General features: G+C 34.4%; 1 protein-coding gene across 5 annotated transcripts; it reads left to right on the top strand.

The window, feature by feature from the left end:
• Nucleotides 1-3: 3 nt before the first annotated feature.
• Nucleotides 4-25,316, top strand: RAD17 (RAD17 checkpoint clamp loader component). Of its 5 annotated transcripts, none has more exons than XM_031966876.1 (18): nt 4-328; nt 2,598-2,701; nt 4,418-4,678; nt 7,166-7,249; nt 8,371-8,527; nt 9,488-9,624; nt 10,143-10,195; nt 10,284-10,409; nt 10,502-10,571; nt 13,313-13,424; nt 15,823-15,879; nt 16,397-16,588; nt 19,432-19,517; nt 19,611-19,757; nt 20,197-20,346; nt 21,747-21,867; nt 23,494-23,551; nt 24,278-25,316. In XM_031966876.1, exons 1-18 carry the CDS (start codon nt 19-21, stop codon nt 24,552-24,554), a joined length of 2,502 nt encoding a protein of 833 aa, XP_031822736.1. In that variant the 5' UTR covers nt 4-18; the 3' UTR covers nt 24,555-25,316. The 5 variants fall into 5 exon arrangements, with proteins under 5 accessions (XP_031822736.1, XP_031822740.1, XP_031822747.1 ...); XM_031966889.1 differs by lacking the exon at nt 4-328 and adding an exon at nt 487-751; XM_031966893.1 differs by lacking the exon at nt 4-328 and adding an exon at nt 781-1,441.
• Nucleotides 25,317-25,497: the final 181 nt, after the last annotated feature.

Raw genomic sequence — 25,497 nt, 5'->3', positions numbered from 1 at the left:
TTGGTGAACAGCCCCTCTATGACAGCGCCTCAGAGCAAATCCGAGCGGATCGGTCCAAGCTCCGCGCGCCGCCACTACAGGCAGTGCCCAAGACACCTCAGAAGACCAGCTCCTTCTCTATCTCCCGCCCCTTCTTCTCCGTCGCCTAGGCGCCAGCCGCGGTGGGAGGCCCTCCAGCCGGGAGGCGGGGCCTCAGCGTGGGCTCCCAGTTTGGCCCCCGTAGTGCCGTTTGGGTGCCCCCTCTGGATTTGGGCCGCCGCCGCCACCGCCGCCGCCTCCCCCGGGAAGGGGGAGGGGAATGCCGCAGGACACTGCCCGCTGCCTGCAGGTGAGGCCGCCGCGAGAGAGGAATCCATGCCCGTCGCGCAGGTTGCGGAGTCGGGCCTTTTGCCCGCCGCCCCACGGTGACCCGGAGCCGTTTCGCGGGCCGGAGCAGTCACTAAGCGCGGGGGGGGGGTGGCCCCCGTGGTGCCGGGGGAGGGGGAGGAGTACGGATGCCGGGAGGAAGCAGGCAGCTAGCGGGACCCTTATCGCGAACGACGTCCGTGGGGCTGCGGGACCGGGTTCTGGTCGAGTGCCTACTGACGGGAGAGGCTGGTCTGCCCGAGCTTTTAAAGAGATTCTGGGGTCCTCATAATAAGCGGGACGCCCTCCACCTCTGAGCACACCGGAAGTTCCTTTTTCTGTGTTTCCTCACAATGCTAAGTGACTCGGGGAAAGGGAGGGAGTTCCTCATCCCGGGGATCCGGAGGTAGTGAGCTCCCCATTACCCGGTCTCTTGCATGGATGGCCTGGTGAAAAATTGTAGGGGGGATTCCCGCTTCACGGAGGGGGTCGGCGGCCTTTGAAGTTACATTCAGCTGTAAAAATTTAGGAGCGAGTGTTTTGAAGTCAAGAAATGAAGCGTTTCGCTCCTAATAAGGCGCTTTGAATTGCGTGCACCCTATGTGTGTGCATATGTAATTTCCATTCGTTGATGGCTGATCGATTTAAATAAATTTTTTTCTAAGTCGGAATTGGCTTTCTACACTTGCAAATTCTAAATTGCAGAAAAGCTTTGTGCATTCTTTTCGAGGAAAAAAAATCCGCTTTTTTTTTTTAATGTGGGAAAACCGAATACATAATTTAAAAAAAGGCTTCGTGCATAACTTTTGAACACTTTATTCAGGAGTAGTGGATTGAGTTTTATTGGCTTTTGTGTTCCCGGAAACCGAAGACTTAGTCTGATTTGAACTACTTTGAAATTTTCACGTTAAGACTCCATAAATGGGAACTGCCCCCTTCTTGATTACCTATGTAGACTCAATAAGTACTTATTGAATGATTCTGATTTCTTGTATCCAGTAGATATTCTCTTTTATTATTCACAGGTGTCCAACTCCTTGGTTGGTCTCATGAGCAATTGGACACCAGGTTCTTCTGTTCTCCACAATCTCTTGAAGTCAGTCCAAGCTCATGTTCATTATTTCCATGAAACTATGTATCCATCTCATCCTTTTCTTTTTGCATTCAATTCTTTCCTATCATCGGAGAAGTAAAGTCCTTTGGATCTTGTCTTCTCATTATGCAGCCAAAGTATTTAAGCTTCAGCTTCAGTATTTGTCCTTCCAATGAGTAGTCTCGATTAATTTTAAGTATCTCCTTGCTGCCCTGGAACTTCTCTTCAGTGCCACAATTTGAAAGTGTTAATCCTACGGTGCTCAACTTATTGTCTTATTGTTCTTATAAAGAGTTTCTGAGGCAGCTAGATGGTGAAGTGGATGGAGTGCCAGCCCTGAGGTCAGGAGGACCTGAGTTCAAATCCATCCTCAGACACTTAACACTTCCTAGCCCTGTGACCTGGGCAAACCACTTAATCTCAAATGCCTCAGGAAAAACAAAAGTTTCTATTTACATTGTATGAAAAGCCACAAATGAATCAGCTGCTACAGCTTCAGTTAACAGTAAAATTCATTTTGGTATATGTTTTTTAGCTCCAACAACAACAAAAAAATTCTTCCCTCTGTTTTACTGGGTTTTGTAAATAATAAGAAGCATTTAATATCACTAGCTTGACAAGCTTTTTATTCATGCTCTCATTTGATTCTCATAACCTTATGAGGTAGGTGATATTCCCATTTTACAAATGAGGAAACTGCGGGTGAATAAGTGACTTGGCTGATCATTCAGGTGTTTGACAGGATTTGAATTCTTCCCTAGTCTGACACTATCCACTGTACTAACCTTTTCTTGATCTCTGATAGGACTTTAAAGTTTGCAAAACAATTTTAATCCATCATCTCATGTAAGCTCCATTTTACATGTAACTGAGGCAGTAGTTTAACTTAACCATGATCACACAGCTTAAAGTCAAACCTTAATTATAAATTTTTTTTTTTTGAGAGGTAATTGGGGTTAAGTGATTAACAGCTAGGAAGTATTTATTAAGTGTCGAAGGGTGGATATGAACTCAGGTCCTTCTGACTCCAGAGCCCATCCTCTATCCACTGCACCATCTAGCTGCCCTACTTTAATTATAATTTAATATGCATGTTTTTGGTTCTCAATTTGGGATAAGAGACAAAGCCTTCCATAAACATATTTTCTTTCCTTTTCAGGTGATTTATACTCTGATATACTGCAGGTTCTATACTACGGATGGGAACTATCAAGGTTTATAATGTCAAAAACTTCTCTTAGACGAAAAGTAGCTTCCACAAAGGTATGAAACATTATTGAAAATAACCATAACTGGTTTCAAAGAAAGTCTAATATAAGAATGGCTGTAATTCAACTCGTAAAATGCAGAAGTAACTTTAAATGAGAACATGTGGATTGTTAATTAGCTCTATAGCCAAGCAGGTACTTGATCTTGTGCTTTATTCTGCCTGGATACACTGTTATTCCTTCCACATCATAGAGATTAGGTCTGTAGCACTTCTGTAATCTGGAAAATCTGCATAAAATTTTTTGCTTCTCTTTTAATACTAGAGAAATCTGAATTTTTTCCTTTTTTATGGGGTATTTACGTACTTTCATGTAAAATTTGTGTTAAATATTTGGTTATAGGCTTGTGCTGGCTTCCACAAAACTAAAAATTCCCATTTAATTTCTTATGGTGACCCTCAATACATTGAAACCAAGATAGGTAAAGTCACTATGTGGAAGGGATATGTATACTTTGGTGTTTTTTTTTTTTAATAGCCTTTTATTTACAGCTTATATGTATGGGTAACTTTACAGCATTAACAATTGCCAAACCTCTTGTTCCAATTTTTCACCTCTTACCCCCATCCCCTCCCCCAGATGGCAGGATGACCAGTAGATGTTAAATATATTAAAATATAAATTAGATACACAATAAGTATACATGACCAAACCGTTATTTTGCTGTACAAAAAGAATCAGACTCTGAAATATTTATACTTTGGTTTTAAGTTTAAGTAACAAAGCAGGACGTGAAAGGACATAGGAAAAGCTATTGAAATTCCTAATCAATCTTTCCGAGTTTATTGTTAGCTCTTAACTTTTCCACTGACTCCAATTTTAAGCAAATCATTTAAATATTTCCAGTAAAATGAAAATAAAAGTAATACAAAATAAAAATTCTGTATTTTATGTTAATTAGATAATTAATAATAAAATACTTTTTTTAAAGGAAATTGATTTACTCATTCTATTTAGTCAGATTTTAATACAAAGTTCTACATTCAGGAAACTGTTCAAATTACTCAGAGGTGGCATGGATGCTATATTTTTCTAGATTTAAAGTATTGATAACTAGTAACAATTATGATTGGGATGTAAGAAAATCTACCTTAAAATTTTTCATTCTTGAAATAGTCATTTTTATGGTGAGTTTGCAAGTTGAACTCTTATTGTTGATTTCTCTGCATTTGTTATACAAATAATTTAAGTAAATGAGGAAAATATACATATTTAATTTTTGTCTTTTATTTCTAGCACAATGCTTTGCACAAAATAGGAACTGATTAAATGCTTGGTGAATTGATTGTTTTGATACTTCATTTATTAAGGATAAATCTCGAATTTTTCTTAAAAATCTTCCCTCTCCTTTATTTACTGAAATATTAGCTGTCCTGTACAGAGAAGAAGCAAGTCAGACTTTAATTATAAAATGTGTAAACTGGTAAATGTTTATTCTTCACAAAAGTTTAAAGGTTTGTTGAAATGACACTACCTATAGTTAGTCCCTGCATGATTTGAATTTTTATGTGTAAAATAGAAATGATATCACAAACATAAGTACAAAAAAGCCACCTTATTTGGATTATTGTGGGTGAATATATTTCAAGTCAGTGTTTTAATTATGGGATTGTTAGAGATCTAGAAACTTATCTACTGTGTTAGAAATGGGAAGGGGGAAAGGAAAAATATTACATACTAATATTATTTACATTGATTTTCTCCCCCCCAGATAACCAACTGGGTAGAGCCTTCATTTGATGATTTTGTTGGGAACACAGACATCTCATCTGCTCTTACAACTGCATCTCTGGGAGTAAATAATTTTCATCAGAGAAGAAAAGATTTTTCATCAACGTTAGAAAATAACAAGCTTCTACCTAAAAAAAAAGGAAAATCATCTTCCTCAAAACAGAGTAGTGTTGAAGCAAATTTAAATGAAAATCTAACTGAAAATGAACCATGGGTAGATAAATACAAACCAGAAACTCAGGTACGAAATTATTTCACTATTTTTAAGCAGTAAAATTTAACAGAAAACTGAAAATAATATAAGTTGAAAAGATTATGAAAATATTTCATAATATAATTTGTTTTTTAAAAAAACTTCTAAATGACCTCCAAAGTTTAAGGAGTTTGGCTATATAATTCTCTCTTCAAATAGTTATTCCTTAGAATACATGTTCCTTAATACTTTTCATGAATCTTGATTTGACTCAAATATGAAATTTATTCAAGCCATAAAAAATAATTTTCCTTATTCCCTCATTCAACTCAGTTTTAATTTTAACTTTCATGATGAATTAAAAGAAACAAATTTCATTTCTAGTGATATTTTTTCATTATCAACTGTTTTTAAAGTATTAAGATTTAATAATCATCAGTAGACCAATAAAGCCATGAGTTCTCTCTGGTGGTAGGGCAAATCTTTCTCATGCTATTTTTACAGAATCATTGTTTTTATATTAATTATCTGCTGGTAATTTTTATGAAACTTCTCTACATTTCTTTTTAAAATTTAAGTTGGGTGTTGAGTACCTCATGTGTTCACAGTGGTCTCTGGACAAATTACCTGTTTATTCCCCATTAAAATTGTTTATACCTTTGTGTCTTTAAATTTTCATTCTTGAGATCTCTTCTCCTTAAACTGACTTCCCCTAAAGTCAAAATTCCATGGAATCTAATCTATCTTTCCTCTGAACTCTTTAAAAATCTGCTTTTCAAAAACCTAGTGTGTATTTTAGACCACATCTTTGTTTCTATCTTCTTTATCTATAAACAAACTCGAGGTTTAAGATTCATTTCTTCCCCCAAGATTCCCATGATTCAGCCTAAACCATCAATTCCAAAAAAGTATTTCCCCTTATGGCTTCTTTTTGAAGAATGGCAGTTATCACTAAAGAAAATTGCTCTGCCTTGGGCAGACAAAACTCCAGTGGAAGTCTAGATAATTGAAGTCCATTCCATAGTACACTGTATCATTCCTCTGTGTCAAGTGTGATCTCTTCCCCAGACTTCTTTATTTCCCCTCTGTTTAGGTTCTCAATAGTATGTTTCGATGATGAATGTACTTGTTTCTGTTTCCTTTGACTTTCAAATACTTTATATCATGTTCCTTTCTCTCTCGGGTTCTGCAATTTCCTCACATGAATGTATTTTTTTTTTTTTTTTTTTTTTTATGAATGGCTTTTAAGTTTGTTTTATTCATTTGACAGCCATTTTCCCCTCCCCCTACACAAGTCATTGGAAGGAAAAAAAAAAAACTTGTAGCAGATGTGAATAAACAAAATACAATTTCACTTTTATCATGTCCAAAATTATATATCTTATTCTGTATCTTAAGTCTACCAACTCTCATTTAGGACATATGTAGCATTCTTCTGCTTGATAGAATTGTATTTTCCTGATTCTGCTCATTTCAGTATACATCAGTTTATACAAGCTTCCCAGGTTTTTCTGAAATTGTCCCTTTGATAATTTCTTATGTTAATGTAGTATTCCATTACATTCATATAATTTGTTCATTCTAAAAGTATGCATATTGGGGGCAGCTAGGTGGCCCAGTGGATAGTATACCACCCCTGAAGTCAGGAGAACCGGAGTTCAAATATGACCTCAGACACTTAATACGTCCTAGCTGTGTGACTCTGGGCAATCACTTAATCCCAATTGCCTCAGCAAAAAAATTAAAAATAAATAAAAAAATAAAAGTACGTATATTCCCTTGAGTATAACTCTAAAATATAATACTACCCTTTTCCCAGTCCCTTTTTCTTTTGGATAAAGTATTCTTATTCAGAGCCTTAAATCTGTCATCGGATTTCATTTCATAAGTCTTAGTGAGACCTACTACATCAGATTTACCTCCTTAAATCCTATAGGACCTTTCTTTTCTCTCATTTGTTTGCCTATCTTGGATATCTTTCTATAGACATCTAACAACATGAATTTTACTATTGGTTCTCTCCTGGATTTTTGTTCCTTGTGAATTTGTGTGTCCCAACCCTATTCTTTCTTCTTTGTGGTTATTCTCTGTAATACCTATCTTGGGGGATAGACATAGGCAGTCTTCTCTGTCTTCTCTGTCCCTTTTAGCTTAAAATCCTTTAGATTCAATTTGTAAGATATCTTCTTTATACATTCTTACCATCCTTTTTTAGCTTACTCTATTCCTGATACTAGGGTGTACTTTAATCTTTTATTATAAGTAAAGATCCAGAATTCTAAATCTTGTTTTCAAGTACCAACTTTATGTCCTTCCACTTTTGTTTATTGAGCAGTTTCTTACTATTCTATTTCATTATCTGTTTAGCATTAGTACTACTCTGATTTTTTCATTTAACTTTGAAGTGTTCAGTACATATACTACATCCCAGAGTAGTTTTGAGAAAAGATAAAAACTTAAAGCACCATACAAATGTGAGTTATTTATTACTTTTAAATATTTTAACAATTCTTAAACTTTCATCTTTTATGCTAGAATGAACTTGCTGTTCATAAGAAGAAAATTGAAGAACTTGAAACCTGGTTAAAAGCACATGTTTTTGAGAAGGAACCAAAATTGGTAATTAAAAATTAGTCATAATCTCATTTAAAATGCTTTATAAATGTTGAACTGCTTTGTACTTTGTGGTCAGTTAAATATATATAGGCATTTTTTTTTTGGAGAAAAATGGGTTTTTTGGAGCTGGGAAATCAATAAAAATTTAATAAGGACCTACTTTGCCCAGACAAAGTAGTCTCTGGGCAGAGACTAAAACAAAAAGGAAACGGTCCCTTCCTTCAAGGAGTTCACATTCTATCTGCAGAAACCATACACATTTATAAGGGTGCACAAATTATAAAGTAGGTGAAGTCAGGTCCTAGTCAGTGGGGGTAAGAGCAAAAGCAGGAAAGGACTAGGAAAAAATTCCTGTAGAAGATGGCACTTGATCTGAGCTTTAAAGATCCTAAGGTATTCTAAAAGGTGGAAATGAGGAGAACCCACTCCAGGCATGAAGACAGCCAGTGCAAAGGCACAGAGATGGGAAATAGGGTGTTATCTGAGGCTGCAGAATCAAACTTAAATAGAAACATCCTTGTAGATTGCAGAGTGACTTTGAAAACCATAAATTAATATTATCTTTTTTACATTACATCTTTATTTTGTTGAGCATTTTTCAATTACGTTTTAATTTGATTTGGGTTGCACTTGGATGTTTTGTGGGCCATTTCTGGCCATGTTTGACTCTTCCATTATAAGATAAGAAGTTTAGTTTACTTGGAATGTAGAGTATGTGAAGGAGCATTTAATGTTTACCAAGACAGCAGGTTGGGGCCATATTCCAAAGGCAAGAGAATAGGCATAACCTTTCATAAATCATAACCCATTTGACAGCAGTTTCTATTGAGGGAGACATAGTTTACTTCACACATTGTCATATTTTAGTGAAACTACATTGTAAAGAACTGATTAAAAATGGAAGGAAATAGTCTAATAGAGGATTAATATCTCCAAACTGCTCTGGGGTTTAATAAAATTCAAGAAATTTCTTTTAAATTAAAGGATTTCTTTAACAACTAGCATAATATACTATTATTCTACTATTATGTTAATATAAGGAAGTACTAAGTCAAATTAAAAACTTGTTACCCTGGCATATTTCATCGGTATTTTTCATTTTTAATGTATGCTATTTGTTGTAGGGTGGATCTATCCTAATCATTACAGGTCCTCCTGGATGTGGAAAAACAGCAACTCTACAAATACTAGTTAAGGAGCTCGGTATTACACTGCAAGAGTGGATTAACCCTGTTTTTCTAGACTCTAGAAGACATGATATGAAGGATGAGTTTAATCATGGTAAGATTTATTTGTCTTACAAGGGAGAGGGAGAGGCATTTCTATGTTGAAAGCAGATAGGAAGCTCATCCTATATCATGGTCTCCAATGCTGCTGCTGAATAAACGTTTTCCTTCAGTAGGAAGTTGGGAGTTGTCACCAAAGGAAGGCTCACACTCCTCTGCCAGAACTGAAAGAGATTTGAATTTAGAATAGAGAATAAGGGTTCAAATCTTGCTTTTACTACTTGCACTGATTGCTTGCTTCTTGCTCTGGATCTTAGTTCCTCATGTGAAAAAAGAGGGAGATGAATGAAATGGTTTTTGAGATTTCTTCCAGTTCTAAAATCTATTATCTTACCTCTACATTCAATTTCATAGTAATGGCTAGGGTAAGTTATAGTTTCACTTTCCTTTGTCTTAACGGTATTTGATCACATTGATTTAATATGAGTAGCATGACAAGAGAACAAAGCAGTATGCCATGAGATATTAAGAAAATTATTTTGACTGAGGCAAGAAACCTTCTCATAGTAAACTGGGAATTAGCCTTTTGGAGAACTTGAGACTTTATCATTATTATTATTATTATTATTATTATTATTATTATTATTATTTAAATATCCAGAAATCTACTTGCATTAATTAACTCTTCTATTTGTTATAGGTGGAATTTTTTTTTTTAGGCTTTTATTTTTTTCAATTAGGAAAAGTCTCCCCTCCTTACTCACATGAATAGGTGGCTAGAAAGACAAATAATTGTGACTGGTGGAGTAAGTTCAGCTAAAATCCTCAGATGTGCTTGAGGATCATAGGAAAGGAAAGAGACAAATGTTCCTTAAAATCTTAGGGCTAAAAAGAAACTTAAAAATCATTTAGTCTAATCCCCTCTTCGTGTTTATTGAACTTCTGAACAAGAGTAGTTCTAAACAAGAGAATGACCATTTATGATTTATTGACAAGAAAAATGCTTCCTTTTCAGAATCAAGTTTCCATGTGGTTCCTAATCAGTCTCAGGTGACTATTTTTCAAGAGTTTCTGTTGAGAGCAAATAAATATAACAAACTACAGATGGTTGGTGATTGTCTGCACACTGATAAGAAGATGATTTTGGTTGAGGTAAAAAAAAAAAAAATCTTGAAAAGCTATACTTACCCAACAAAATTTTAGGGGTAATTTCTGTCTTAACTGATAGTGATAATGTTGTCATGTTATTAAGTACAAATAATGTTCAAATATAAAAAACATGGGCTTATATTGTGCTGGGAATCGTAAGTAGTCTATCATTGCTGGAATATCAAGAAACACAAATCTTTTAGTTGTATAATTAGGTAAATTTTAGCATAGGAAGACATAAAATACATTTTTGACAGTTTATGGTTATATTATCAGTTAAAATAGGTTCATATCAGCTAGCTAGTTTAATGGCTTTCCATAAATAGTATTTTATAAATGAGATTATTGTGGATTGATGGATACTTTAATAAATTATTTATCCTGAATTCTCTTAGTTCTTTTGAAAAATAAGTTAGAACAAAAAAATTCAAGTAAATTCAAGAGAGGCTTTATTTGGTAATTTTGTATAGAAGATATGTCTGCAGTTAGAATTGAATTAATTTTTATGCTGTTTTTAATAGGATATGCCTAATCAGTTTTATAGAGATCCAAGTACTTTACATGAAATACTAAGGTAAGTTTCAGTGACATTCACTAGAGCCCCAAATTAATAATTGTCACAATAATTAAAATCTCCTAACTTTTGCTACCTGTCATTTTAGGAGATTTGTGCAGCTAGGGCGATGTCCTCTAATATTTATAATCTCTGATAGTCTCAGTGGAGATAGTAATCAGAGATTATTGTTCCCCAAAGAAATTCAAGAAGAGTGTTCCATATCAAACATTAGGTAAGATGATTTCTTTGTACCTCCTATAGCATTTAGAGAAAGATTATATCTTTAGAATATATTAACTAATATTTTTTATAAACTTCTGACAGTTTCAATCCTGTGGCACCAACAATTATGATGAAAGTTCTTAGTAGAATAGCTGTATTAGAAGCTAATATGGTAAGTTAAAAACATTGTTTACATTTATGTGATAATATCGTCTTAGAGTTTTCTAGTAATGCTTATCATTTCACAAGTGTACTATGAATTTAGAACTTGCTTTTAAGTAACTTAATAACGAGTAGTTTGGCTTCTATACCAACACACTCTGAACATAAGGAAGTTACTTAACTACTCATCTTATCCTCTATTAAACAGATTACTAATTTAGCTATTTACCAGTAAAAAATTAAAGAAATCCTACACGTTGTTAGTTGATAAATTGTCACACCATGGCACATAATCTTTTGTATACAGATCTGTTAGTCTAACGTAGACATTTCTTAAGGGACTGTCAGGAAAACTAGGGAACAAATACAAAAACTTAACAGTCCATGCCTTCAAGGAAGGCATTATATTCTGTCTGATCTGGACAAATAATTAAATAGAAAGTAATTTCATTTTCAAGAGAGAGCATATAAACAACCAAGTAAATTAGGAAAGATCTTTTTAGGAGGAGTAATAACTGTACTGTGCTTGAAGAATGCTAGAAATTCCAAGGGTAGTATGTTCCAGGCTTGGGAAATCACTTAGACCAATTACAGAGGCAGGAGATGAAATGTGTTGTAGGGAAGAGCTAACAAAAGTATTAGCTCTGTAATACAGGGTGCATTAAATGGAGTAATATGAAATAAAACTGGATAAGAATAGATGAGAGCTATATAATAGATGGATTTCAATGGCAGGGTGGGAATTTTGTCATTTAGGTTATCATGGGGGGGGGGGAGTCATTGAAGATTTTGGAGTAGAGAAGTGACATGGTCACATTTACATATTAGGAATATTAGCTTGGTAACTATGAGAGGATGGGTTGGGAGAAGAGACACTGGAATATGGGAGACCAGTTGGGTGGCTGTTGCCCCAGTAAGAGTTGATAACCTGAACTAGAGTGATAGCTGGTATAGAGAAAGGGATCAATGTGGAAAGTTTTGCAAAGGTAGAATCAAAAAGATTTGGAAACTAATTGGACGTGGGGAATGAGAAACAGTGAAAACTCTGAGATTGCAAACTGCTAGTGCCCCAACAGAAATAGAGAAATTCAAAAGAAGGAAAGATGGATTTATGGAAAGTAAGATGAATCCTATTTTTTAACATGCTCAACTGAAGATGCCTTTTGGTCAGCAGGTAATTGGTAAAGTTATGGCAGAACCTTCTTAAGAAATTTTGTTGGAAAATATATTGTTATAGAAAAGGCATATTATCCATCCTCCCTGTAGTAATACCTAGTTTGCCTAACCAGAATTAATCTTCCCCTTTCTTTGAACTTTGATTGATGGTCAGAGTCAAGAATTCATCAGTCAATGACAGTAAAAGATAATGATAAATGTTGATGGGCATATGGGAAAACTGGGACACTAATGCATTGTTGGTGGAGTTGTAAAATTATCCAACCATTCTGGAGAGCCAAAGGGCTATATAAAATTGTTCATACCCTTTGACCCAGTAGTGCCATTACTGGGTCTGTGTCCCAAGGAGGGAAAAGGATCCACGTGTGAAGAATTGTTTTATAGCAGCTCTTTTTGGGGTAACAGAATTGGAAAAGGAGTGGATGCCCATCAGTTGGGGAATGGCAAAACAAGTTGTGGTACATGCAGGTAATGGAATATTACTGTTCTTTTAAAAATGATGAACAAGCTGATTATAGAAAGAAATGGAAAGATTTACATGAACTGATCTTAAACAAAACAAGCAGAACTAAGAATACATTGTACACAGTGGCAGCAAGAATGTATAATCATCAACTATGAAAGACTTGATTCTTCTCAGTAATTCAATGATCCAAAACAATCCCAATAGACTTTGGACAGAAAATGCCACCTACATCCAAAAGAACTAAGGAGAATGAATGTAAATTAACATATGCTTTTTTCTGTTTTTAATGTCTCTCATGGTTTTTCCCTTTTGCTCTGATTTTTCTCTCCCAGTGTGATTCATAAAGCAATGTGTATTAAAAATAAAATTACTACAATAAAAATTTTTTTTTTAAAACTCACTAGTCAGAAGACTTCAGGATAGAGGATCTATTTCCAAGATAGAAAAGCTGCTAATGGAGAGGTGGAATCACAAATGAAGTGGCCATTTATCTGAATTGGCATTTACTAAAGTACTTGGTCAGGAACAATATTTGAATTTGAATGTTTATGACTAGAGTTCTTAACTTGGGGTCTATGACTTTTAAAAAATGTGTTAATAATTATTTTGGTATACTTAGTTTCTTTGGTAACCCTATGTATTTTATGCATTTAAAAAAGTTACTCTAAGAAGACTGTCAGAGGGGCCCATGACACAAAAATATTAAAAATCCCCGATATCAGGCAACATTTTGTTCTGAACTTGATTCTGAGGAAACTTGAGACTATAAAGTTTATACTTTGTAACTTCTTGATACTGAGAATGGATAAAATTGTTGGAAACTTGAGTGTAAAGAATTATTAATATCTTGTTACTTTATATAGTAGTAATAGGATAGTTTTAAAGTAGCATTACTGAAATAAAGATAAACATAATTCTTATTCAATTCAGTGTGAACATTTTAGATGACAACTATGTTTAGGGCACTATTAAAGTGTAATTATTCATAAAGCACTATTGTATTTTCATTGGAATGATAGCTTGGCAGTTAATTCTATAAGACGAAGGTTTTTCTAGTATATTAGTTCAGAAATATAATGATTTTTTTTCTTTTTACTTTCTCACTTAAGGGTGGAGGAAAAATTGTTGTCCCTGATAAATCATCTTTAGAGTTGCTTTGTAAAGGATGTTCTGGTGATATAAGAAGTGCAATAAATAGTCTTCAGTTTTCTTCTTTTAAAGGTAAATATTGTTTTATGTTAAGTGAAGATAGTATTTTCTTAATAATGAAGTAAAATAAAGGCACAAAATATTCATAGTAATTTAAAATGTTACTGCTTAGTCCCTAAGTAACTGAAATGTAGCCAAAAGTTTTTTCTTTTAAAGAATGGAAATGTCTAGTGTGCAGCTATTGGAAGATAAAGGGAGTATTTGTATATGTGTGTACAAGGTAGTTGTGTGAGCAGCTTTTTATCTAGTACCAAATTTCATTTGCTTTGCTTAGCTTAATACCATGCTTTCTTACCATTTCAAGGACCACTTCTTTTTTTTTTTTTTTTTAATTTAATAGCCTTTTATTTACAGGATATATACATGGGTAACTTTACAGCATTAACAATTACCAAACCTCTTGTTCCAATTTTTCACCTCTTACTCCCACCCCCCACCCCCTCCCCTAGATGGCAGGATGACCAGTAGATGTTAAATATATTAAAATATAAATTAGATACACAATAAGTATACCTGACCAAAACGTTATTTTGCTGTAGAAAAAGAATCAGACTCTGAAATATTGTACAATTAGCTTGTGAAGGAAATAAAAAATGCAGGTGTGCATAAATATAGGGATTGGGAATTCAATGTAATGGTTTTTAGTCATCTCCCAGAGTTCTTTTTCTGAGCATAGCTAGTTCAGTTCATTACTGCTCCATTATCAAGGACCACTTCTTTAGGTGCTGTCAAACTATATACTTTGGTGGAGCAATGTAGTAATTATTTTACATCATTTTTATGAATTAAATGAAATAATTATTTTATTTAAATCTACATTTTTATAATATATTTAATTTGAATATATTAAATTCCACTTTATGAATGTAAGAAATGATAGTGATTTTCAATGAAAAAAATTATGCATTTTTATACCAGCATATTTCATACCCACTCATGAAAGAAAGTTGGATTAAATTCAGCTCTGCAATAACTGGGTACTTGACTGCAAAATAAAATCATTATGTTGGCCTTCTTACTTTAAAATAACGTTATTTCTGACCATTTGGAGAACTTTTAAAGTCCTAAAAAATGTTGGAAAAGATACTAAAGTTCTACACACTGAACTTTGTGGGGTGTGGGAGAATTGTTTTTCAGTTGTTTATATTGATAGATATCCCACTAGAAATCTGACTTTTTATGTGAATACTTTCTTTCCATACTTTTGACATAGTATAAACGTAGAACATATATACAAAGAGAATGTTTTAAGAAGACAATAAGAAAAGAAAGGTCTGGGGATAAAAAAATACTGAAAGAATATATTTATGTGAATTATTGATGCATGGGTTGAAACCATCCTTACTGAAGGTATTAGAAGAAATTGAGTAGACTTAATAAATGACTTTTATAGCCAAAAAATCTTGCAAGTTAGATAATTCACTGAAGGGTGTCAGAAAATATAAGATGTCACTGATCTTATTATTTGATGATCATAAGAATATGCATTTGATTTTGTAGAGAAAAATGTCACCTTAAAGTCACTTCTAGGGGCAGCTAGGTGGCACAGTGGCTAGATACCAACCCTGAAGTCAGGAAGACCTGAGTTCAGATCTGGCCTCAGATACTTTACCACTTCCTAACTGTGCAGATTTCACACACACACACACACACACACACACATTCTGTGGAGTCTCTTCAGTGAGAGACTTAATCACTCAAGAGAATCTACTCTAATTCTCCATATAGGAAAAGCTGGGTGGGGGAAGGGTGCCTCTTGTCCAGAAACTATTATGTTAGGGATTGCTTTTGGTCAGTTATGCTGTACTCTAATGACTTTAAATTTCTTCTTATATGTGGGGAAGAGGGGTGAGAGAAGAGAATCTTTTTAAAATGGGCATTTTTCTGGTCATACTGTGACTAAGAGTCATGAAATATTAGTCTTCACAAAATTAGATACTATTCAAAGGGCAGTAGAAAAGTACAGTATATTATTAAGAAATGTACAGAAGTCAAGAGAAGTGAATGACCAGAAAAGAAAGCAGATCCCCCTCCACTCCCTCTAGCATTTTATTTTATTTTTTCCAGAATTGATTTTATTTTTCCAAATACATGCAAAGATTTCAACATTCACCTTCGAAAAACCTTATGGTGCAGATTTTTCTTCTTCTCCCTCCTTCCCAAGACAGCAAGCAATGTGATATAGGTTAAATGTGTAAAAGAATTACACACATTTAACCTATATCACATTTCACATTCAGTGAATCAGAATCCAGAATTCTTCTAAACATATGTCCATATATTCATGATGAAAAAAAAAAAAACCATCAAAAGGAAAAAAGCAAATAACAAAAAGGTGAAAATACTGTGCTTTTATCATCATTCAATCTTCATTATTTTCTTTCTGGGTGTGGATGGCACTTTCCATCAGAAGTCTATTGGAATTGCCTTGAAAAAAGAGCACAGTTGATCTCCACATATTCTTATTGTGAGTATGTACAATGTTCTCTTAGTTCTGCTCACTAAACTTAGCATCAGTTCCTGTAAGTGAAAGTGAACTATTCTTTTTTTCCCTTTTTTTTTTTCTTGAGGCAATTGGGGTTAAGTGACTTGCCCAGGATCACACAGCTAGGAAGTATTAAGTTTTTGAGACCAGATTTGAACTCGGGTCCTCCTGACTTCAGGGCTAGTGCTCTATCCACTGTGCCACAAAACTTCCCTGAAAGTGCACTATTCTTGAAGCAAGAACTAGGAATATATATTGTGCAGCTTATGTGCACAGTTGGTGTTCATTAAGCATCAAGAGATCTAGAAGAACATTCTCCTGGCTGGTGGATGATTTGGGGGATATTATAGACAAGTATTCTATCGACAGTAGGGAGGGAATAGCCACATTGATGATTTAGTTTTTGTTCATTTTATTATTTTTTTTAATTGAAATGTTATCAACTGTAATTGAATATCATTTTTGCATGTCTCACTTTTCTTTGGTTACTTCATTGCAGGTAATTCAACAGAGACCAGTTTTTGGTCAAGGAAAAAAGGGATGTCTTCATTAAAATCAGATGCTTTATTAAAAGCAAAGCAGAAAAAGAGACCTGATACTATTTTGGAAAACCAAGAAATCCAGGCTATTGGTGGCAAAGATGCGTCTCTCTTTCTCTTCAGAGCTTTGGGAAAGATATTATATTGTAAAAGTAAGTATGGGATATTTAGTCTTTGGTATTTGAAATGCATGAATATTTCTTTAATAAGATGCTAGGTTTATATAAACATAACAGATAACCGAATTTGTTAATCTGTCAAGAAGATAGAGGATAGATATTATCTGGTTAACCTTTTATTTGTTTATTCAAACAAACATTAACATTAGCTATAAATAATAATTTACTTTCTGCAAGGATAATTAAACACCATCAGGTTCCCACAGGATCATAGGATCCTTTACTCCTTTAGCTCTTTACTCCTTTACTCCTACAGCTCTTTTTAGTAATAGTCTTCCATTTAGGTAAGATGGGTTTTGTTTTGTTTAGCAACCTAAACATTTTTAGAGGCAAGTGGCTTGCAGAGTCCTAGGCATCATTTATTTTTAGTGCTCTTTTTTAACTGTTTTGGGCTCTTCTTTCGTCCAATGCCACCCAGTAGTCACTTCCCTTATGCTACCTTTTAACTTTTCAAAGACTCTCCACTTCAGAACTCTGTTTAGACTTTCCTTTCCTCACTTCCCATATTTTCTCATTTTAGGGAAAATATCAATTTAAACATTCAGATGAAGTAATTGACAGTGCAGTATAAATAATAGCTATAAGGGGATATTTATTTAAAAGTGCTTATCATCTAAACTCTTATTAGATTATATTTGCTAAATATTTTGGAACAGGATTTGTCCTAAATGACTCTTGCCCATTCCATACACTTCTTATCTCCTACCATCCAATAGATGAACAGAAATCTCACCTCCAAGCATAGATTAGGGTTATGTCCTAGATGTCCTCTTCATTTCTCCTTTATTGCTTCACTTGGTGATCGCTCCCATGCATTTAATTACCATATCTACCTTGATGATTTTCAGATCACCTATCTTGCCCCAATCTTTTTATTGATCTCCAGTCTTGGTTTTCCAGTTGCCTTTCAGAAATCTCTGGATGTCCTGTAGATGTCTAAAACTCAGTATATCCAAAATGAAACTCATCTTTCCTCCTAAAAACTACCTTACCTCTTGCTTCTCCTATTATTGTAGAGGCAGGCCGTCCTCAGGCTTGCAGCGAATGTATCGTCCAGGACTCCTCCATGCTTCTCACCCTGTATGCAGTATTTGCTGAGACCTGTCCATTTCATCTTTACAACATTCTTTCTCAAGAAAGCCACTTTAATTTAACACTAGGTTTATATAAACCTTGAATCACTTCTCCCCTTTTCTCCCCACCCCTCTTCCCAATAAACCACCTTTGGCTCCCTATCACTTCCAGGATCACATACAGAATGGTCTACTAGGCATACACTTCACAACTTCCCTCCTCCCCACCATGTGATCTTTGATCCAGTGGTAGGTACTCCCTTCCTGGCAGTTTCATGAGCAGGACACCCCATCTCTTACCTGGACATTTTCTCTGGCTATCTCCCATGACTGGCACACTCTACCTCCCCATCTTTACATTCTGCCTTACTGCTTTCTTCAAGTCCCAACTAAAATTCCATTTACTCTAGGAAGCCATTCCCAACCCCTCTAGTGCCTTCCTTCTCTTACTTGTTTATCCTGCATATAGTCTATACATATTTGTTTACTTGTTTTATCTGCCCTTGAGGGCAAGGACTGTCTTTTTTTTTTTTTTTTTTTTTTGGTACCCCCCGCCCCCTCATAGCACCTAGCACAGTACTTGGGCCACTTAATAAATCTTTATTAACTGAGATCAGTAGTTTTGCATGCTGCTTCTTCTATTCCAGTTGTTTTTTGTAGATTATCTTAGAGATGAAGGAATTTTTAGCTTTTCAGGTTCTTTCATGCTTTTTTTTTTTTTTTTTTTTAAGAGATTGGGGGTGGGGCAGGGGGAGGAGAGGGGGAATGAGGGGAAGATTGACAAAAGGGTTGGGGAATTTTAGAGTTAAATAAATCTAGATAGTGTAGTGTATCAAGACCTAGAGAGGTAAGCTGATTTGTTCCAAGATCACACAGTTAGTGAATAGTCTTATGACTACAAATTCAATGCTCTTTCTGTTATACTATTCTACCTCCTAGATTACTATTATAGATTATTGTTATTTTGGGATAGGTAGAGTCTGATGCATAGGACCTGAACAATGGACAAACATTGTCAAACTTTACCAGAGTGATCATTTCCTCTCAGTTTCCAGATCTGCTCTTGAGCAAATCCCTTGCTTTCTAGCATGAGAATAACAGCAGGTACAAAAGTCTTTTTTGGCTCCAATTTTCTTTAATGATACTTATAAGGATGACTTAAAGAAGAGGCTATAACTGATTGACAGTATTACTACTGTCAGTAGTCAGAGTAAGATTTGGCCCCCTGCTATGTACTAGTGCTATATATTTTCATGCTAGTCTGGGTCCATGTCAGTGCCCATCTTTATTTTTTTATGCTTTCTTCTGAGGAGCTGTCTCTGATCTCCAGTTCTCAGCTTCTGCTTTAGGCTTTCTGGTTTTCTGTTTGTTTGTTTTTTAATTGTGGGAATACAAGACGTTACTTCTATTTCTTACTCCTAGATTCTCTGATTTGAGCCTCATAATGGAGTGAGAAATTTAGTGGCCTCTGGATTAAGGACTGTCTTCCCTGCCATTAGTTTCCAACGTCCATAGAACCCTGCTATCTCCCCTGCAACATTCCCTTCAAAAACCTGGCATTTCTATGAGCTGTGAACAGAATCTCCTTTCATGTGTTATTACTATAGTTCCTTGAGTTCCTTGAGATCAAGAACTGTCTCACTTTCCTATTTCCACCATTTATCAGAGTACTTGACAAATAATAAACACTTAAATACTATACTGTTATAATCCATCTTTAGTAAATATAGAAATTATTTACAGGAACATCTCCAATGGAATTAGAATTTCCCCGATTACCTTCTCATTTGTCAGAGTATGAACGGGACATATTACTTGTTGAACCTGAGGTAATGAAACTTTGTAATTATCGATTTGAAATAAAAAAATTTTGACCACTATCTTTGTGTTAGTATACTTACATATATATTTCTGTTGACTAGGAGGTTGTAGAAAAGTCACACATGCCTGGTGAGCTATTTAATTTATACCTTCATCAAAACTATGTAGATTTCTTCACTGAAATAGAAGATCTTGAGAGAGCCAGTGAATACATGAGTGTTGCCGACATTTTCCGTGGAGACTGGAATGTAAGGCTGATATTTTGTTTGTTTCCTTATATTTAGGAAAATAACATGTTTTTGTTTTTATCATTTGTAGTAAAACATCAACAAACTGAAGTTTTAGAATTTTTTCTCATTTCATTTGTGACAAAAATACCCAGTAACTCTAGAATTAGGGAAGCTATGTATTTATCAAATTCTTGTTTTCTTTATACTTGATCAAGATTTGTTTGTGTGAAGAAATTTCAGTAACTATTTTGAGGGATGTCGCTATAAAATGAAAACTAGGAAAGGCCACTTTGGATCCTTTGAAATGGCTGTAGAAGGTTTTTCTTTCTTATACTATGGAATTTAGAGACCTGTTATTTAAATTCTATTATACACAATAGTAATGGATTTTTTATATTATAGCGTGAGTATTTCATATCCATTATCTCATTTAATTGCATGTCATTTCATTTTTTAGTCAAGGACTATACTTGGGGAGTACAGTGCATCTGTAGCTACAAGAGGTGTGATGCATTCGAACAAATCCAGAGGTTTTGCTTATTGCCCTGGAGGAGGAGCAAGTTTTCGACCCTTGCACAAACCTCAGTGGTTTCTGATAAATAGAAAGGTAATGTTGCAATGACTGATAAAAAGTTTATTTAGAAACAAGCTAAAACATGAATGACCATTTTGAATATTGACTCCATGAGCTTTCAAAGTGTTTTAAAAAACAATATGGAAAAAAGTTTAAGATCACATACCTGTTCTAGCTTATTTCAACTCAATGCATAGCCCCTTTTAGGCCCTAGATAAGTCTTGGTTTTGTGTTGTATCCAATCTGATTTACTAATACAGATTTACACCTGCTCTTTCATTTACAGTCTTAGAGAACCCAGGATTCTGACTGGTACTTTGTCATAAAAGATTCCAAATTCAGGACTACTTCTAACACATTTAAGGAGTGACAGGACTATTCACTTGACTTGTCAGTACCCTAGGAGAGACATTGATAAATTTATCATGTATGGAATCAGTGAGCATTTATTTATTGAATACTTAGTCTTTGGCAGGCACTGTGTTAGACTTAGAGATAATACAATGAATGAAACAACACTACTCAAAAGGAATACTGATGGGAAGAAAGGAAGAGAGGATAGCAGTGAACCAAAACTATGTGTTAAATTCCTCAAGAAGCTTTCATGGGTGGGATTCAATATATATTCTTCAATATATATTCCATTTGTAAATGCACACTTATCAAAGTAACATCAAAGAGAAAGAGATTACTATTAACTGGAAGTATCAAAAAAAAAAAAAAAAAAACTTGTTTTAGGACATGACATCTGAACCATGCATTGAATGATATTAGGGCTTCTAAGAGGCAGAGTTCACAGAAAGAGATAAAGTTTAGTTAACAGAATAAAAATGTAAGGTCAGTAATTTTTTGGCTACAATTATAAATGAAGGATCCTCTCAGAAATTTTCCATCTGATTTCTCTTTGTGATCCACATAAGGAATTATTAGAATAGGCTTGTCAAAGCATCCATGTACCACAATTCAGAATTAATATTTCTTATGATTCAAGAAAATTCTTTGATGGCCAAGCTTAAAGAGAGATTTATTATGTTAAATAAGATGTGTAAGTGGCACCTCATGGAAATATAAAAACCTGAAAGTTTTCACATATTTGAGCTATCAAAAAAATTTAAGTGTAGCAAGCATACTTAGATTTGAGATCAGAGGTAATTTAAGGTGTGTATTTATAAATAAAATTTCCTAATTTTTATAATGATATATTTTCTAAACCTCAGACCTTCTCTTGATATATGGAAAAGCCAAAGTTCCTATTATAGAGAAGAACATGACATAGATAAGGTTCTTTAAGGCAGTACTGAAGCAGTTAATAGGGTTAAGGTTAATTTGATCATCTAAAAAATTCTTTGAATTTTATTTTAAATTTTACAATTTCTTTGGCAGAATTTAATAGTATTTTTTTTTCTTCCTTTTATTTTCCTTCTGCTAAATAGTATCGAGAAAATTGCCTGGCAGCAAAGTCACTTTTTTCCAGTTTCTGCTTACCCCCTTTGTGCCTTCAAACACAGCTGTTGCCATATCTGGCTATGCTAACTAATCCAATGAGAAATCAAGGTAATGATAATGTACCTATACTAATAAAGTGTACCTCTTTCCTGTCAATAGAGAGAGATATAACTAAAAGAAAATAGTTTTGTATACATACATTAGGTGTGTTGGTTATTTTTTGCATACCTATCTGTTCTGATTTGTTACAGGGTTGGGATGTACTGTTCTGCTGATAAGGTAGTAGCCTAAATTGACCATGGTATAAAAAGGAGGGGGTAGCATCTTATTAGTAAAACCTTTTAAAGATGAAATCAAGGTCATAATATGAATTTTTCTTTCCTAAGAAGAGGTTTTTGTAATAGCATTATCTTATTGTATTAATTCATTTCTCAGTACTATAGTAAAAATGGCCATATGCTTAATGTTAAATGTTTTGGATTTTTTTCATTTTTTTTTCCCCAGGGGAGGCAAGGCAATTGGGGTTAAGTAACTTGCCCAGGGTCACACAGCTAGTGAGTATTAAGTCTGAAATAGGATTTGAACTCTGTTTTCCTAAATCCAGGGTCAGTGCTCTAACCACTGTCCATCTAGCTGCCCCTACTTAATGTTAAATGAACCATGAAGAACAGGGAGAGAATTTCATTCAGATTATTAGTGAATTCTTAACTCTTTCTTTACATATAATTTAGTTTACATCAGTACCTTACTCTTAAATGATAATCTAGTTGTAAAAGCAGTGTAGCTCTACTTCAGAGATCATAATATGTCCAGTTTCACTTCAGGGTTCCTAGTTTAACTCTAGGTATAATCTGGGATTTGGAATGTACAGGAGCCAGATCTGCAACTATGCCTATATATTTATTTATATGTATATATATATGTTTATATATAATATATATATATTTAGGGGACCCCTAAATTAGCCTTAGAATCAAAACTGGTTTCCCAGTGGTCCTCTCACCTTAAAATGACTTAAAGTTGGGGCAGCTAGGTGGCACAGTGGATAGAGCACCAGACCTGAAGTCAGGAGGACCTGAGTTCAACTCTGCCCTCATACTCTTTAACACTTCCTAGCCCTGTGACCCAGGGCAACCCCAATTGGCCTCAGCAAAAAAAAAAAAAAAAAAAAAAAAGGAAAAGAAAAGAAAAAGTGACTTAAAGTTGTTTTCAAACTGTAGCACTTAGTAGAATGTCAGACATATGGAATAAATTCTTTGTTCTTCAGTTGACATTCCTGTGTCCTCCCTTTTATGAATCTATACCTTTGGGGCTAGAGCAGAATCAAAACATCCATGGCTAGGAGGACAGAATGGTTTTTCAGAAAAAGTATTCTCTTTGTGTTATCTAGTGACTTGTCATTACTTATATTGTTTAAGGGAAAAAAATATATAATTCCCAAAGGAGCATTTTGAAAACTAAACAGTGATGCTCTGAAGCAGAAGGCCTTCTGCCTAACTTATGTGGAATAAAGGGGAGATTGGTGCTCAGAGGGACCAAGAAGAATGTGCTGCCCAGATTGGGAGCAGGAATTTCTTCCTATATCTCGGGCAAAGTGGGTTATCGATTACAAAAAATTGTATCAAAAAGAGTGTGTGTGTATGTGTGTGTTAAAAAATTGTATTAGGAATTTTTTACCCTATATATATTTGATCTAGTTGGAAATTTGTTGTCTTTTTTCTTCTCCCTTTCCAGCTCAGATTGCTTTTATCCAGGATGTTGGAAGATTTCCCCTAAGGAGGTTTTTTGGAAGGTAATCAGAGTTGTTGCCTGTCTTATTTATTTGCTGCCTTATTTATGTTTTACTGTAATATATATTATTATATATACTACTATATATATGTATATACATACATATATATGTATGTATATATATATTAGCAAATCCATCTAATCCAACAAATATATTTTACGTGTTATTTTCCAAGTCAGTAATGTTTAACATGTGCTGTTAGTCATATGCCACCATAAGTCACTGTCAATATTATACAAATTTCTTTTCCCTTGATTTAAGTAATTAGGATTTTAAGATTATAGATAACTATATCTAAAATAAATGCTTTGAAATCATTAACATTTCTTTTGATCTTAAGCTTCCTGGGGAAAAGAGTCAAATTTCTCCCCTTCAGCTAATATACAGCTGAAAATCAATTTCCTGAAGCATTCAGTGATTAATTAGCACTTGGTGGGTATAATCACATCCATTTTGTATTTTACCAGCAGTGCTCCTTTCATGTATTACTTTTGTCATTTAATCTGCCAAAAAATTAGGCTTATGATCATGCATTTTATCATTTCACCATTCACATTTTATGTTGAGAGAAATGTTTCATTGAGGTAGATCAAAGGAAATTACTGCCTAAATAAAACACATTTTAGGGTAGAAGGAAGGTAGTAGTCTTGCCAATTATCATAATTATAACGTAGTTCAAAGAACTAAACTAGTCTGTTATTAATAGATGTAATGCAATTTTAACAGATTGAAAATGGAAGCTCTAACTGATAAGGATTCTGGAATGATAGACTCTGCCAGTGATGATGAGGCTAATTTTCATGGAGTACCACCTACAAAGACACTCATGCACATGGACAAAATCAAAACTTCAGAGACTGATATAGAAGCATCATTATTTCTTCCTTCAAGTCAAACTAGTGGAACAGATCTGCCTGCCAGCCAGCCACAGCCTGCTACAGCTCAAGGATTTATGGAGGAAGAAAAGATCACAATAGAGGAATATGACAGTGATGAGATGTAGCCAAATAATCTACCTGATGGTCAAATGCTCTTTGACATATTCATTTTAGTTTTATTCACTGATAAATGAAGTTACTTGAATAAAGGTAATATGTTTTCAGTACTGTTGAAGTGATTATATTGTCAAAAGTCCACTTGTATGGTGTATAGTCTCTACTTTCATAGTGTATATAGTATGTACACTTGTATTTGCTATACATGTCCATTTATGGGACCAACTGTACCTTTAAAAGGAAAAAATATAAATTCAATTAAATGTTTAGCTTAAATCTGAACTTTTTTTAGTTTAAAGGAGTATTGATAAACAATCAAAAGACATTAAGTATTTTTATGGAAAAGTTAATGAAGTTTTTGAAACAAAGCAGTAAATAGTAAGACCTTTTAAGTTATTTTAAAAATTTTCCACTAGTATTTATTTAGTTCTATAGGTGATGTACAGTGGAGAGGTCAACATTTGTGAGCAAGTTCGTGTGATGGTTATGCTAAATATAAAAAAATGTGAATTCATAATTTGGGAATGTTGTACATATAAATTGTAAAACTAAAGTAGTTCACCTGTAAACTATTCAAGATGTAAATAAACGTAGAGTCTTGTACGATTTTCTTTTTCTTTTACCTATTTTTATAAATGTTTAAAACGTGAAAGACTATGTTGTACGATTATTTTTCGATAAATTATGCAAATATCTACTTAAATGTATCGAATATTTTAAACAAAAACATTAAATGCCTTTTATTTCATCAATATTTACCATTTCCCTGGCACTGACTTCTCGTGTATTTCTTTGTGGGCAATATGAAATTTTCCCATTCTTTAAAAGAGACGGAAAGATGGGAGGGAGAGGAGCCCAGCCCGGTGGCTCGGGCGGCCACTCCTAATCCTGGGCTTTGTGGCCTGCCTTGGGGAGTTTCCGCGGGGCAGGACTAGGAGGGGGATGTTCTGC

The sequence above is a fragment of the Sarcophilus harrisii genome, chromosome 1 (assembly GCF_902635505.1).
Source record: "Sarcophilus harrisii chromosome 1, mSarHar1.11, whole genome shotgun sequence".
Taxonomy (NCBI): domain Eukaryota; kingdom Metazoa; phylum Chordata; class Mammalia; order Dasyuromorphia; family Dasyuridae; genus Sarcophilus; species Sarcophilus harrisii.
Note: the sequence above shows the minus strand (reverse complement) of the source record. Positions and strands in the feature narration are given on the sequence as shown.